The sequence below is a fragment of the Passer domesticus genome, chromosome 4 (genome assembly GCF_036417665.1).
Source record: "Passer domesticus isolate bPasDom1 chromosome 4, bPasDom1.hap1, whole genome shotgun sequence".
NCBI classification, from domain to species: domain Eukaryota; kingdom Metazoa; phylum Chordata; class Aves; order Passeriformes; family Passeridae; genus Passer; species Passer domesticus.
Genome location: NC_087477.1, coordinates 17,126,327 through 17,140,795, shown reverse-complemented (window position 1 = coordinate 17,140,795; position 14,469 = coordinate 17,126,327). Strand labels below are relative to the sequence as shown.

The following is a 14,469-nucleotide window of genomic DNA, read 5'->3' as shown; positions in this document are numbered from 1 at the left end:
TGAAATTTGCCAGTCAGCTTTTTGATGTGCAAGGTTGTACAAAAACTGGCACTGGGGACTGTTTCAATTTTCAATTTTGCTTTCAATTGGTGAGTGCCACTGGAGCGTGGCCATTAATTGTCACTTTGTATCAGTCACGATAAAAGACCAGGGAAACTTTTGTTTGGAGGATTGTACAGAGCAGGGATCCCCTTGGAATTCACCCTTCTGCTTGGGCAGTGTTGAGAAAGCAGCCAAACCACAAAGTGGCTCTGCTGAAGTTCACACACCGTTCATGATGATTGCAGGTCCAAATATACGAGGAAGACTTCAGGAAGGAGAGATCTGACCGGGAGAGGCTTAATGAGGAGAAAGAAGCATTGCAGAAAATTAATGAGAGATTGCAATCTCAACTGAGTAAACTCAGCTCTCAGGTATGAGTCAAAAGAAAGCTCCCATTGCCAGCACATGTGTATTTTATATTTTTTTCTCACTTTCCACACAACTCAAGGCTTTCTGGCTTCCATTAATTGACATTGGATTTTATATGAGGTCACCACCTGGGATGAAATCATTCTGAAGTAATGCAGTAAGAAGATGAGAAACTATTAGAGAAGACTTCCAAAATAAGGGAGTATTTATTGCAAAAACTTTTCAAACATATCTGAAAATGGAGGAGGGGGAGGGTGGACACAACCATAAACAAATCCAGAGGACTTTGATTGTTTCACTGGCACATGATATAAGAGCTGTAAGATCAAACCAACTTTTGAAATAAAGAGCTTCTGTAGTTAATCCTGACCTCTGCAATTGAATTACAGAGTGATGTTAATATCAATGTGGAAAAAAATGCTCTCCATACAAATTAGCTGAGCAGCCTCTGCAATAATTTTTTCTTGCAACATCCTTTTTATCTCTTCAAAGTAGTGTCAGTAGGAAGCCATAGTAAAATCATGGCATGCAAAACTCTGAGCTTTCTCAATCCCCATTTAAGAATGACGAAATTCCGAGGTTTCCTGTCTTGACGAAATTGTGCAATGCTTTAAAAGAACGGCTGATTACCAAAATTCTCTGTAGTGATTTATTGTCCTCCCCAACATTTTGTGACACAGAAACTTCAGGACTGTCTTATTCTCAACCAAGCCATGCATCAGAGGTGGTAGGGTCTTGCTGAAGTGTCAGAGGCCAGGTGGTGCCCAGGAGATCTTCCTGTTTGTCTCTTCCTGCCTTGGGATTTGATTAAACAGAGCTTGTGGAGGATTTAAAAGATGAGAGCAAGCATATAAAATATTTATTAGTTTGTTTTCTTAAGTCAAATTATTTAGTTGTGACTCACAGAGTCACAGAATATTAACCATCTTTTACCCCTCCTTACCCTGTCCTTAGGCAAATTGCCGTTGACTCCACTGGAATGCCTAAGAAAAGGCAGACCCAAATAACTTTGGTCCTATATCAAAATTTACTTATCTTGTCATGCAAGTGGCTGTCCATGTAGTTCTGCTTCAAACTATTGAAAGCGACTGTGTGTAATGAAAATACAGAATTGTTTTTCAATATAAAAGACACAGTAATGTGCTTGTCATATCTTAGGATCAATATTTTCCTCACATAAAAGGTGTCAAGACTGTGGTGTGGCACAAGTCAGCTGTTTTAAATAATTTTTTTAATCATAAGTAGTATGAAGGGTCTAAACAAGCAGCATTGCAACCCACTTGTACCTGAATGATCTGTTGGTCGTATTCCACTGCTAATGCATTTCTTCTTGTTCTTATTTTCTTGACAGACAAAAGAGCTCCCAGTACAGCCTGAGAGGCCCAGTTACCCAGCTCCACTCTTCCTCCCGCCGTGTGTCACTTATGGGGGTTGTGGGATGGTTCTTCACTGTCCGGATCCTCGGGCACATCCAGCGCCTCGCAGGGCACAGAAGCAGCAGCAGCAGTGCTCGGTGAGGTCCCCACCATCCCCTGGTGACAGGGACACTGATTTTCTCACAGCATGGTGACCACAGGTGCCATCACCCTGCCATCCTCAGCAGCAACTGAATCTGTGCTTTCCTAGTGTGTTGTTTAGTCGAGATCAAGACTGAATTCACTTTGGCGAATACTCTTTATCTGTATCAGCACTAAGAAGAAAAACAGGGATCCTTTACATTTGTTTGTTAATTTAAAAAATAAGGTTGTTTGATTGGAGTCTTGCTGATTTCTTAGATGAATTTATTCCCATGACAGACATTCAGAGCCTTTTCTAGCTGTATAATTACCCCACTTCAGAGGTAGGGATCTGCTCTGAGCCTTCAACATAAGATAATAAAAACCAAATCAGCAGAAGTGGAAGTTCTATCTGAGTGTGGCTAACACAATGGGAAATGTGCCTTTTTTATTTCTGGAACACAACAGGATCCTGTCTTCCTCAGTATGAAGAAGAATAGCTTTGCACTGGAGCAGGTTCTGTGAGTGGGAGTTATTTATTCCAAGGAAAATACTGCTTCAAAGAACATTTTTGAAGTGCTTTGGGTTATCTAAGAGGGCTGGCTTGTTCCAATCTACTGAGAATGCATTTAAACATGGCGAATGTAATTTTAAATACACAATATCTGATTCTGGCTATAAAGCTGTCACATATGGAAAGGTGCTCATTATTTGAGAAATTATAGCTGAATTTTTGCAAAATGCATGTAAGGCTTTCGGGCTGTAGAAATCCAATGGAAAAGCTGTGGCCAGACAAGTAATTTCTGTGCTTCAGGAGTGTGCTTATCTGCCTATTTATCAAAGTTGGAAGTATTGCAGAATGTTTTTCCCTGCAATTTGGACACTGGCCCAGATGATTTTGGCTCTTCTCCCTGAACTTTCATCATCTGGGTTTCTAATTCTGTGAGGGATCACTGGGTTTACAACTCTGTCATTCCTGCCGGAGCGCCGGTGTCAGTCTGACTGGTTGCTTTGTAACTCCCAGTTTCATTCTGACCCTTTTTTTTCCAATTCTTTGCCTGTGTGAGTTGCTGCTCTGGGCTTTGGGTACCTCCCTGAGCAATTTGTTAGCAATGAAGAAAGGTGTTAGAATTTAATGGGTGTCCTGATATGTAATCCTGCATGTTTGGGCTGTGCTTTTGCTTTTTCATTCTTTTTCTGTTCTTGCACTTTTTCATTCCTTTTTACACTCTAGTAGAAACATTTTGGTTAGTCTGATGTGAAATACACATCTTGTTCTTGAAATTCATTCAGATTTGTGGGGTGTAGGCACATAAAAAGAGAAGAATTGATCAGAGAACATAAAATTCACCAGAAACTCAAAAAAGCAATGCAAATGAGTGTAATTTGAGCCATTGGTGAAAAACTACCTGTGCTTAAAGCTTTCTGTCAAAGTCTACTTTGTTTGCCCACAAGTACAGAATTAGTTAATAATTCCTGTGGCTGGTACAATTTAAGTTAAAATACAACAGTTCCTTTTTTTCCTGACAGTGGATGAGAGTGATTACTGCTGTATAAGCATGAGTAACAGCAAAACATAAAAGTTAAATCTGTTTTCTCTAACTACAGCTTCATTCTGCCATCTTAATTCAGGAAAAACTTCTGTAGGAGTCTCTGAAATTTGTTCCCTGCAAATTGAAATTTGCAAGATTCCCCTTGGGGCTACTCAATGATTTTGTCAGAGTAATTTCTGCAAAACAAGAATCATTTTTCCAGTGTAACTAATTTGAAGCAGCAATTACCTAGACTTTGACAAGCTTGCATGGACTACTTATTCCAGACAGACAGCCTAACACAGCTTCAGCTGAAATGGCTGGTCCCAAAGTTGTTTTCTCTAGTGGTAATTTGCTACTCATTTACCACAGTGGGTGGTATAAACTATAATGCATTATTTCTTCCAAGATTTCCCTGGACAAAACTGTGTCTGCATGGACATAACCTTCCCAGTACTTCCTCTTATGAGAAAGATGGGAGTTTTCCCTATCCCACGGTATTTTCAGGAAGTTATTTGATAATAGCTAATGCTATAGTAACAGCAGTGCTAACCTGTGAGCAAAGGGAGGAGGGGAGAGAAATTTATTCCGTGGTTCATTCCTGTCACACTGGAGCATTTTACAGCTGCTACAGATGCATTCCAACTGGAGCAGCATCACCTATCAGGTGGGCCAGGTTGCTCTGGGGTTCTTTGGTAGAGGGAGATGCCTGCTGGTATCTTCTGCTGCAATTTATTCCTTAGCCCTTTTAAAGTCTGGTTTGGTTCTCTTAATGTTTCAGTGTGATTTGTGAGATCTAGACAGGTTTACACTGATTTTTCTAATGCCGTAGGAAAGGAAGCAAACTGGAAGACTGGGATCAGTGGAAACAAACCTAAATATAAGATTTCATTTTAAACCACTTTTGTGTGGCTAATGAGAGGCTTCACAATTATGCACAATTATGTTTTTATCATGTCGCTCCTCTTTTGTTTGAAGTGCCTGTGAAGTCCATATTGCTGCAATAATGTTTTATTGTTCTGTGCAGCCAGACTATCAGTGGTATGTTCCTGACCAGCTTCCGCCAGATGTGCAGCACAAGGCAAATGGTAAGACAACAGCTGTACAGAGCATGTATTAAATGTACTTTTTTTCAAATGGAGGCCTTTGAGGGATGTAGAGTAAACTTTCCTGTCTATCTGTTGAGTGCTTGTGTGACAGCTTTGCCTTGGAGAGTCAAGGTTGATGTGCGTGCACCACAGGTGAGGTTTCTGATGTAATACCCTCTATGTTATAGCTTTGTTGCAATTCATAAAATGTCTCTATTACACATTACAGGATGACACATTTGCCTCATTAAACACCTAGTAATAGTGCTAAAGAAAAGATACCCTCAGAATTCTCCTTAGAGCTTCTGTTGCTCCAGCTAAGGCTGAATTAAACAATGTGCCAAAACAGGGGGCCAGCATGGCCAGGTTTAAGGGTCCTTGGTAACAACGTGCAGACTTTTGGATGTTGTTTCACCTTAATGACAAAATGCCCATTGCTGTTCCTGGTCTGTTCTGGTAATTCAGGTGGTCTAAAAATAGAGTCATGCAAGTGAACAGAGTTAAATACTTGCCAAAGAGTCAGCACAAACTATTTTTTGGAAACAGGGAGGAGTAATTAATATTTGGATTTGAAACAATTCCTGGGTGCTTTGAAGTACTTGTTTCATACCACTCAAAAGATGGACACCACAAGAGATCATTTCTGGGTGGGAATCTGCCATCCCATGGTGCCAGTGGGTACCACATGGGGTGGCAGGGGCTGCTGAGTCCAGAAGCTGTTTTGTTACATTTGGAAGAAGAAGATGGCTGCAGAGGAACTGTTCCATTATTTGCTGTCATCCATGTTTCCCCAGAAGAGAGGGCAGAGTGGAAATGTAGCTCACCAAAATGGCTGATGGGCATCCCATAATTACATGGCAGCTCTTTGGAAAGGTCTGATGTGGTCACAGGGAAAGTAGTGCTGTGCCTGCACAACAGAACAGGAGATTAATTTTGCCATTCCTCCCACTCAAACTCCAAGTGATTTATTGCACCAGAGGATACAGGGAGGATGTTTATAACAGGGAATGAAACCAGTCCTGCCACCAACTGCAGCTGTGGTCCCGGGCAGTGCACTTGGGGGATCTGAAGAAAGAGAGTTGTTCTTCCACCCTGCTTGCCTGTGTGACTTGACTTCTCATTCCCTGAGAAAAACTTCTTGAAAATCTGTGCTCTTTCTGTTATTGTTCCTTGCTCAGAACATCCAAACACCTCCTTCTCAACAGGACAGGGATTAGGATACTTGGAGACTTTTCCCTTCCCTTTTTGCTTCAGTCCCTTTAAAGAGGATTTCTTAATAGTCCCATCATATTGCAATGTAGGATGTCTGCTTTAACACCTTCTGGGCTCTTATTCTTTTTATCCTGGCTGCTAAAACAGATGATTTTGATCATTTATCCATAGATCACACAGAGGTCAAACTTCCACTCTCAAAATACTGAGTCACTAGCCTGGCTTTATGTATTATATATAATTGTCTATATTAAATCTGCCTGTAAGTATTTTGGGAAAGGTTTCCAAGATAGAAGCTCCAAGAATATGTGATGAGCAAGAGTTCTTGATGTGCCCATTTCTTTGCTCCATTTTGTACAAGAGTTAATTACACTGGTGGGTCTAAATGAGCCAGTATGTGCAGCAGCATTCCTGATTCCCTGTTCTCATCCTTCATTTTCTCAGTAGATTACAAATGGACAGATAAATCTTCTCTCTGCTGAGCTAGGTCTTCATTATAGGAAACAAATCAGCAGTGAAGCAACTTTTAGGCATGAAACGGTTTCCTTGAGGAACGCTACTTCAGTAGATTGATATTTCTAGGGAAAACCTTTAAAATTTCCCTTAACAAATTTTCCTTTGACACTGGGCATTTTTTCTTAAGTAATAATTATGAAACACAGGTCACAGGTTGTGACTTCAGAGCTGAACACAAGTAAAATGAGTTGGGAAATTGATAATCTTGATAATATTCCATTTAGAAAGCCTGGTTTAGAGAGATCTGAAATCTGTGAGAGTCTCATAATGTGTTTGGGACTTTAAAGGTGTGTGTCACTAAGCAGGACTTACTAATTTTTTCTGTCGTTTTGTACAGAGGCACCTTCATTGTGTTTTCCTCCCTCTCCTGTGAGGAAGGAAGGTGTTTGCGTTCAGGTACTTTTGCATTTGACTTGGGTTCTGCAGGGGAACCTTTGTAGCCAGCTGTAATCTCATGTTTTCTGCTTCTCCTGTAACTATATCTGTACTTCTGACTGGCAGCACTCTCCTTAGCTGCTCCCATGGTAAGAGGAGGCTGCCTCAAAGGACTGCTGCCCTTGTTAAGCCCAGTTTGCCTTTCTATTTTTTTGAGGAAACATTTTTTGCTGTCATCTATAGATATAAGATTATCTCTGAAGAATTTTTTAAATTAAAAAAAAACCAAAACCTAACCCTTTGCTACAGAAATTTGATGAACACTATTTGATGCTATTTTCTAAAGTTTGCTCTCCAGACTGTTATTTTCCCCAGAGATGTGTTTTGGTAGTTAGCAAAGGAACACTTATGCAGTGTTGTGTCCAGCACTGAGCTCTCATGGTTGTGTGATGGAAAACAGGAAAGGACGAGGGGAATAGGGTGGGCAAAATGAGAGGAAATAAAAACCCCAACCCTCCAAAAGCTGCTTAGAACCTCAGGTAACTCATAGCAGAGTTCAGCTTGTCTTCCGAGAAAGCAAAGGTGTTTTCTTTAAGGTCCCAATAAGGAGGGAGAAGCAAAGTGGAAATGTAGGTGATACAAGACAGAGATTAAGGAAGATGATGAGATTTCCTTACTGCGCTGGCAATATATTTCCAAGAGAATAACTCTTCTTTCCCACCTCTGGACTGATCCCTCCCCAGGTACCTTGCTGTGCAGGAAGTCTTAGTCCTAAAATATGCTTAAGTTTTCCCAGCCTTGTCTTGTTGGACCAGCAGTGCTGCCTTAGGAGGAGTTTTAGCTCCTAAGTCTCTCTGTGCTCTGTTACACTCCTGATGTCAGATTCTGACCTTTTTGTTCTTGGTTATATTGTTCTGTTTGGTTTTTGTTGATGATTTGGGATTTTTTTTAATTTTTAAGGAGCAAGGCAGAAAGATTTCCAGCAAATGTACTTCATGTCACCTTATTTGGCAAGCAGTGTTGACTTCCTTCCTTATCCAACTGTGCAAAATTCAAAAGACAGTTGTAAAAAAGAGCTTGATCTTGGAGATTTCCCTGAACCCAGATATTTAATGCAAAATTCTCTGGAAAAAAGGTTTATTGCTCAAAAGCCTACTCGGGGCAAGAACCCTTTAGCACACTGCAGCTGCTGGCATGTCTTGCCTTTTTCACTTGCACAATTAATCCTATGCATTTCTTTCCTTGGCAGAAAGCATCCCAGTAGATGCATTTAAGGACCCCAGTTACCCCTTCAGAACATCAGATACAACCAATGGCTTTCTCCAGCCTGAGCTGGATGTTTTTATCTTGGATCCAGTGATGCCAGGCACAGGGAAAAGCCCAAATGGAACCTTTTGCTTCCTTCTCCAGGGGTAGCTCTGGAGGCTTGTGGCAGCAGCTGGTCACCTCTTCATCTTGGCAGGCTCAGGGAAAGCAGAGCTCAACCTGCACAGCCCTAAGGGTGCCCAGATGAGCACATGGATGTGCCTGCTTACTTCCATTAGAATCTCATCTCCTCTTCCTTTCCATACTCTGCTGCTTCCCAGATTTTTGCCCTCGAGGCACCTAATTTGTTGCTAATGTTGTTATAATTACAGCTAATTGGAAGAAGAGGAGGGAGAAGTGTGGGGTTTGCCACTGAAAATAATGACATCTGTAGGGAGAGGGGGAAAAATATGAAAAACTGAAAAAAATGGATTTGTGGAGGTCTTCAGTAAAAACCAGACAGAAAAAAAAGTTATTTAATTAACATCTTAATTTTCCTAGAAAAAATCCCAGACCCCTAACAATTCTGCTATTAGCATGTCCTCAGTGCATACATTACATGAGAAATTATCAGTGCTTCCAAGTAGTCAAGACAGATTCAATTAGCAGCTTGCCATCCCCATTGGGAATGAAAATGTGATTATTTTCAGCATTTTCACTGGTACAGCTTGATTTCTGCTACTGCAAAAAGGCCATTAGTGCACTTCTGATTCCTAACTCCAGAACATGTGAAGTTAAAGTGCTTTTAAAAGTCAGCTTGAGCTGAAGATTACAGAAGGTGTTGTAGTTCTTCAGAGTACCAGGCAGAAAAGTCTCTTGGGAAGAGGAACAGGATATGCAATTTAAACAGCTGCAGGATTTGATCATTTTATTTCTATGAGCCAAAAGATCAGGATTCATCATTGCTGATGTTTTCTCTTTAAGTGGAATACTGACTGCCCTTATGCTTGTGCTACTAGAGATGTGTTAGAGCATTTTTCCAAAACCTTTGAAGCTTCAGGAAGCATGTGTTGCACAGCAATAGCATATTTCCTTTCTTCAATTTTGTTTTATTTTCCTAGCTTGAGTGACTTACTATCAAACACATTTTTGGACCACAGACACCTGCTTAGCCGTGGGTACTACCACCTAATTATTCCCTCTGTCAGATTTAGCTGCTCTCTTGGGTGCACCTAATGCCAGTGTACACCTCTGAGCACTGCTGAATGTCAGCTGATCTTTTTAGAAGTCTGGAAAGATTTTACAGGGGGCTTTAAGCCATTAGACCCTACTGTTTGCTCTGTGACAACCATCAGGATTAGAGGAAGGTTGAGACAGAGACTCCTGGAGCACTCTCTGATATCCCCACTCTCTTTTGCTTCTTCACTCCTACTGCCACTCCTATTGGTTTGATTACAGCCTTGTAATGAAGTACAGTGTTGGCTTTGGGGGGTGTGTGTATGAAAGTGTTACAAAATGGAGGAAAATTACTCCTAAGTGGGTTGTATTTCTCAATGTCACAGTAATTCCCATTGGTTTTGCTTTTGCAGATTCCTCCCTGGAGAAGGGAGCCCATCGCTGACAGCCTCCGGCCTGCAGGAGTGTAAACCAAAGGCTGCAAGGGACTCTTGCAACTTCATTATTCTGTTTTCTTCTGGGGTTTTTTTGCTCCTAGCTCCTTATCTCTTCAGTGCATGTGATTTATGTCTGGTAAAATCCCTGTGAGGACAATAGAAAAGCAGCTCATACAGGCTAGTGATCCTCAGGATCCAGTTAAACTCTGCTGGGAAGCGTTACTGCCCTTTGTTCTGAAGATGCTGTTTGTGCTGCCTTGTGAGAATCTCTTTAAAAGCCTGATGAGAAGAGATGCAGTTCTTGCTGAGGATTCAGACTGTCACATCTGGTTTGGATTCAAGAGCTTACAAGCCCCATAGTGGTGTGATTTTTTGTGGTGGTTGTTGTTCGGGAATGATGAGGGTTTTTATTTGATTCCAGGGAATGGTTTGTTGATTGATCACCTTGAATTCTGTCCTCTCCTTCTTGGTAAAAGGAAAATCTGCTTCACTGTTTAAACTCCTTTGTGTAATTGTGATCAGGGTACCACCTATGCCAAGCCAGGTAAAAGGTGCCCACCTCCCCTTTTGAGTCCAGGTCAGATCTCCTTGTTTTGGCTCTCAAATTACATGTAAAGCATAATCACATGGGCTTTTTCTGTGTGTACTTATTTATATTGCAAGAATTTTAGTAAGAATATTGAATGAGTTTAACTTCTCCATGAATATGGCTTTATATTTCCAAATTATTCTTGTAATGAATCTGAACATTGTCATGTAACTTCTAACCAAGAATAAAGCCTGGCTTTTAAAGTGAAATTGTATTTAGACTATAATTTTTTTCAGAAAATGTTCTGGATGAGTGTCCAGCAAACATTATTTGATAATCTATGTGCAAGATTGTCTCTTCCCTTCAGGCTTTTAAGAAGGCTGCTGTTGAGAAACAGGTATCCAAACCTGCTGGGACCCCACCTAAAAGAAGAAAGATATTTTTGCAGGACATGAGATGTCCTCATGATAGCTCAGGAGTATTTAATATGGATTTAAGTTCTGACACAAACAATGTTTTGGACTGTGCAAAGACAGAGTCCTCAGCTACACAATGGCCTGCATGTGTCATTTCTGCTTATTGAACAGGTATTTCCTTTCCTTTCAGCATTCAGAGGCCTATGCATAGAAATAATAACCTTACAGCATTAAACATGTCCGGCATTTGATTCTGGGCTCAATGGGGAGCAGTCCATGGGAAAGGATCCTTCTGCTTTTACATTGTAGAGCAATGTCTGCCAACAGGGATGAAAGAGCTGACATTCCTGACTTACAGGACGGACTCAGGAAGAGCAGGAGCAAAGCACTGAGCGAGGCAGCCCCCAGAGAGAAGTTGTTTTTGGTGAACTATTGAAAATTAGAGTTTGACAGCAACCTTAGCTCCACAATGGACTCCCAAGTCTCTGCTGGAGAGAGGGCAGTTTTTATCTCTGCATGAATTTGGGACTGGCTTGCAGACACTGCAGCAGCAGATAATGCAACCAGCTCACAATATAACTGCGCTCCTCCTGATCAGCCATTTGACTAATAAGGGTGAGATCATGGAAAATGCTAATGCACTGCCTTCGGAAAATCCAATTAGAACGTCCCCTCCTTCAATGGGAGCTCCCAGCAGGTGACCAGCGCTGCGGGCAGAGCACCCCGCGCTCGGAGCCGCCGGGAATGCCCGGAACAGACGCGCTCTGTGCGCTGTGCTCCATTCACTGCCCTCCTCTCCCCCCAGTTGTGCTCAACTCGTTATCTGACAGCATTAGCTGGCCCGAAAGGAGCTGGAATGGGAGCTATAAATGGTGTTTGCTGGACTATCTTTGTAGTCACGGGCTTTTAGTGTTTGTCAGGCTTGGGCACAAGACCGTAAACTTTGGCTCACGCAAGTCCTAATGCTCCTGGTGTTGTGTGATAGGGGGTTTGTATCTTTTAAAACGCACATAAAATGCCTGGAAGTTGCTTTTCCGCTTGGTTTTCTTGGAATGATGTATGTTCCCCCACTGCAGGTGCTGTCATCTGTGTGAGTTAGCATCGCCAGGCTCAAACACCCCCAAAGGAAATGCTTTCTGCAGTGACCCAGACAGCTCTGAGGGGGTGAGTTATTTTAGTTAAAATCAACCATAGTGTTCTTAACAGGGATTTTTCCTTCCTCGAGCTGTGCCAAAACTGGATATCAACACTCCCAGTTCTCCCTTAAAAACATGGGGTCTTTGGGGAATTTTTGTCCCTTTTTTTTTTCCTGTGGAGAAAAATGTTTTGTTTTTATATATAGTCTCATGAATTATAGCAAGAACACACCATCCATGAAAATATTTTCTTCTCAGATGAAATGAATTGTATAAACAGCAGAACTAGAATGCATGGTGAACACTTTGGGTGAAATAATGGTCTTTTACCCTTTGGCTCTGGGTCCTCACACTCGAAGACTTGCACTTCATTATCTTCACATCATCCAGCCTCCTATCAGTCATTGCTTGGTCATGACAGCAGTTTCTGGGTAGTCAGGATCATGGGGTGCCCATCATTTCTGGTCTTCATCCCCTCTCTCTCTTTCAGTAGTCTAGAACAGAATGAGAAAAAGCAGGTGGTGTATGACCATGCCTTTTGGTCAAGCAATCTCAGCTTCCCACTAGCATGGGTGGGGAATGTACCCTGGAAATTGTACCTTGCCCATAGCACCCTGTGCTGAGAGGCTAATTCTAATCAGATTTAAGTTCTCTCTCTCTTTTTTTTTTAAAGTAATCCTTAAGTTAAAAATGGTTTCTCTATTTTAACTGTTGTGAGAATGACAGAAGAATTTCTCTGATTTGTGCAGATGCAAGTTTAAAGGTCTGCAGGACACCACGGGGTGGAAAACATTTTTCTGATTAATAAAACACTTTCCCCCCAGGAGCCAGGATGCTGGTTAATGCTGTGTTTTCACTTAGAGCAGCAACAGCCCTGCTTCCACCTGCCCTATAAAAGGGCAGCACCCAGGTGCTTCCTGTCCAAGGGCTGCTTTTGTGAGAGCCCCAGGCCCACGCTGGCCATGGGCTGGCAGCGGTGACAGCAGGGCTGGGGCAGCCAGGGCAGGGACCTGGTGGGTTCCTCATGGTCTCTCGATCAGTGCAGGAGTTAAGACCTCTCCACAGTGACACTGTAGATTGCAGTTTTGGCCTAATGGGAGATATCAGACCAAGGTGGGGTCTGAAGCTCTTCCCACAGCCAGGGGAAAGGATTTGGAGAAGGGAAGTCTTGTGGAGCAAAGCAGGATGCGTGCTGCTCGTGTCTGTAGCACATGACCTGACTGAGAGAGAAGTGACAGCTCTGGCGAATGGCAAAGCTCCTTTGTTGGCCTTTTTGTCACCTGGGTGGTTCCTTTCATTTAGTTGCTTCATTTAGCTGGGAGACGAGAGGGAGATATTTTCATTTTCTTGGAGGAAGTTTTCCTGTTGTGCCTTCCCGTGTTCAGGCATCCCGTGTGTCAGCTGTTGGTCATGTTAATCCCATGTTAATCCATTAAAAACAATGACATTGCCCTGCAGGGCTGGCACATGTAGACACTCTTTGCAGGTCATTCACCAAATTGCTTCTAGTTTTGATTAAATATAGCAGTAACTTAAAACTCTCACTTGAAGTTAGGCACAAAACACCAGCCAGATTATTTCCCTATGCTAAAAGTTAGGGAAAACTGTGCTTTTCTGAATGTTAAAATGAGAGCTGTTCTTTTTGCAAGTCTTAATCTTTTTTCCTCTTTTTCCTCATGCCAGATTTGCAGTCTGTCCTTTATAGTCATGCCCCAGCATGGAATCTGTAGAAATCCTGCCAGGAGAAACAATCCTAATTATGGAATGGAGAGGATTAGCAATGATAGCAGAAAATCACAGTCATCAACACCAGGATATTTCAACGAAAATTCTTTCTGTGTAAGTGACCTGTTCAGACACTAAAGCAGCTTTGGAGGGGCAGTCAATCTCCCCATATTTCCAGCTTTCTTTTAGGAAAGAAAAGCTTAACAGGAGAAAAGCTGATCTCTTCTGAACTGGAATAATGGTACTCTCTTATGTTGGCAGTAGCAAGAGAGGGATTACTTAATTCTCTGTTAAAATTCCCCTGTGGTCAAGAATTAAGTGAGGGTGGGGATGCCAAAGAGGGGACTTGGAGCCCCCAGTGATGTACTTGCTCCAAAAGGGAAGGGAGCTCACTAAAATCAGATTCGAGGCATGAATATTGCATTACAGTTAACTAAAAGCAGGCTTGACTCTGGCTTAGTAACGCCAGCAAAATTGGTTGCTCACAGGGTTCTTAATCCTTAATAGTGATAATTAAAATTCAAAGAGTGTGTGTGATGTTGTTATCTCACTGGCCATGGCTTCTGAAGAGACATCTGACTTCCCTGAGGATTTGGGTGTGGTTGGGTCAGAGCACTGGAGCTGCTTTTCTGTTCCTGGATGATAAATTAATAACAGAGGACTTGGAAACACAACTCGGAAAGAGGTGCAAAACCAGAAAACCTCCCCACCAAATCAAACCCACTGCATTACAAGATACCTGTCGGGCAACTGAAAAAAAATAATTAAATCCTCAGGAAAAAAAAAAAAAGGCAATTAATCTCAATGTGCTGTTAATTTAATAGTATTCCCATGTGGAGTCTTAGTGCTACTGTCACAAACTGGCCATAACTTCCTGCTGTTCCACAGATGCTTGTGACAGGTTCTGCTTTTCATGCTCATTTCTCTGCAGCCCTTCACTTTGGAGTCACAGCAGACCATCTATTTGTAATTTGTTTCCTTATGTTTTGAGTCAAACAAGGTTTGCAGAAAGTAAAATTCCCATTGGAAAAGAACTTAGAAATGTGCTGCTGTACTGCCAGGAACATTTTTCCAAATAATTAAATTCTTATTAATTGGCATTTTCACTTTGATGAAAGCAAACAGTCAAGCTATGGCATGCTGTGTGGCTTTCTGTATCTGAAAGCACAGATAAG

General features: G+C 41.8%; 2 protein-coding genes across 9 annotated transcripts in view; both read left to right on the top strand.

The window, feature by feature from the left end:
* The window catches only part of TNIP3 (TNFAIP3 interacting protein 3), a 57,245-nt gene extending 46,668 nt beyond the window's left edge, over positions 1-10,577 (top strand). For 4 of the 8 annotated variants that reach the window (XM_064416391.1, XM_064416393.1, XM_064416392.1 and 1 more), the window contains 4 exons: positions 288-413; positions 1,763-1,924; positions 4,467-4,527; positions 9,465-10,577. In XM_064416391.1, coding sequence (XP_064272461.1) covers positions 288-413; positions 1,763-1,924; positions 4,467-4,527; positions 9,465-9,496 — 381 coding nt within the window. In that variant the 3' untranslated portion in view covers positions 9,497-10,577. The remainder of the gene's footprint in view (positions 1-287; positions 414-1,762; positions 1,925-4,466; positions 4,528-9,464) is intronic. The other 4 variants (XM_064416395.1, XM_064416398.1, XM_064416396.1 and 1 more) reach the window with 3 other exon arrangements.
* Positions 10,578-11,494: 917 nt separating this feature from the next.
* NDNF (neuron derived neurotrophic factor) overlaps positions 11,495-14,469 on the top strand; it is a 34,880-nt gene continuing 31,905 nt past the window's right edge. The window contains exons 1-2 of the mRNA XM_064416381.1: positions 11,495-11,597; positions 13,253-13,408. The gene's annotated coding sequence lies outside the window, so the exon portion shown is untranslated. The remainder of the gene's footprint in view (positions 11,598-13,252; positions 13,409-14,469) is intronic.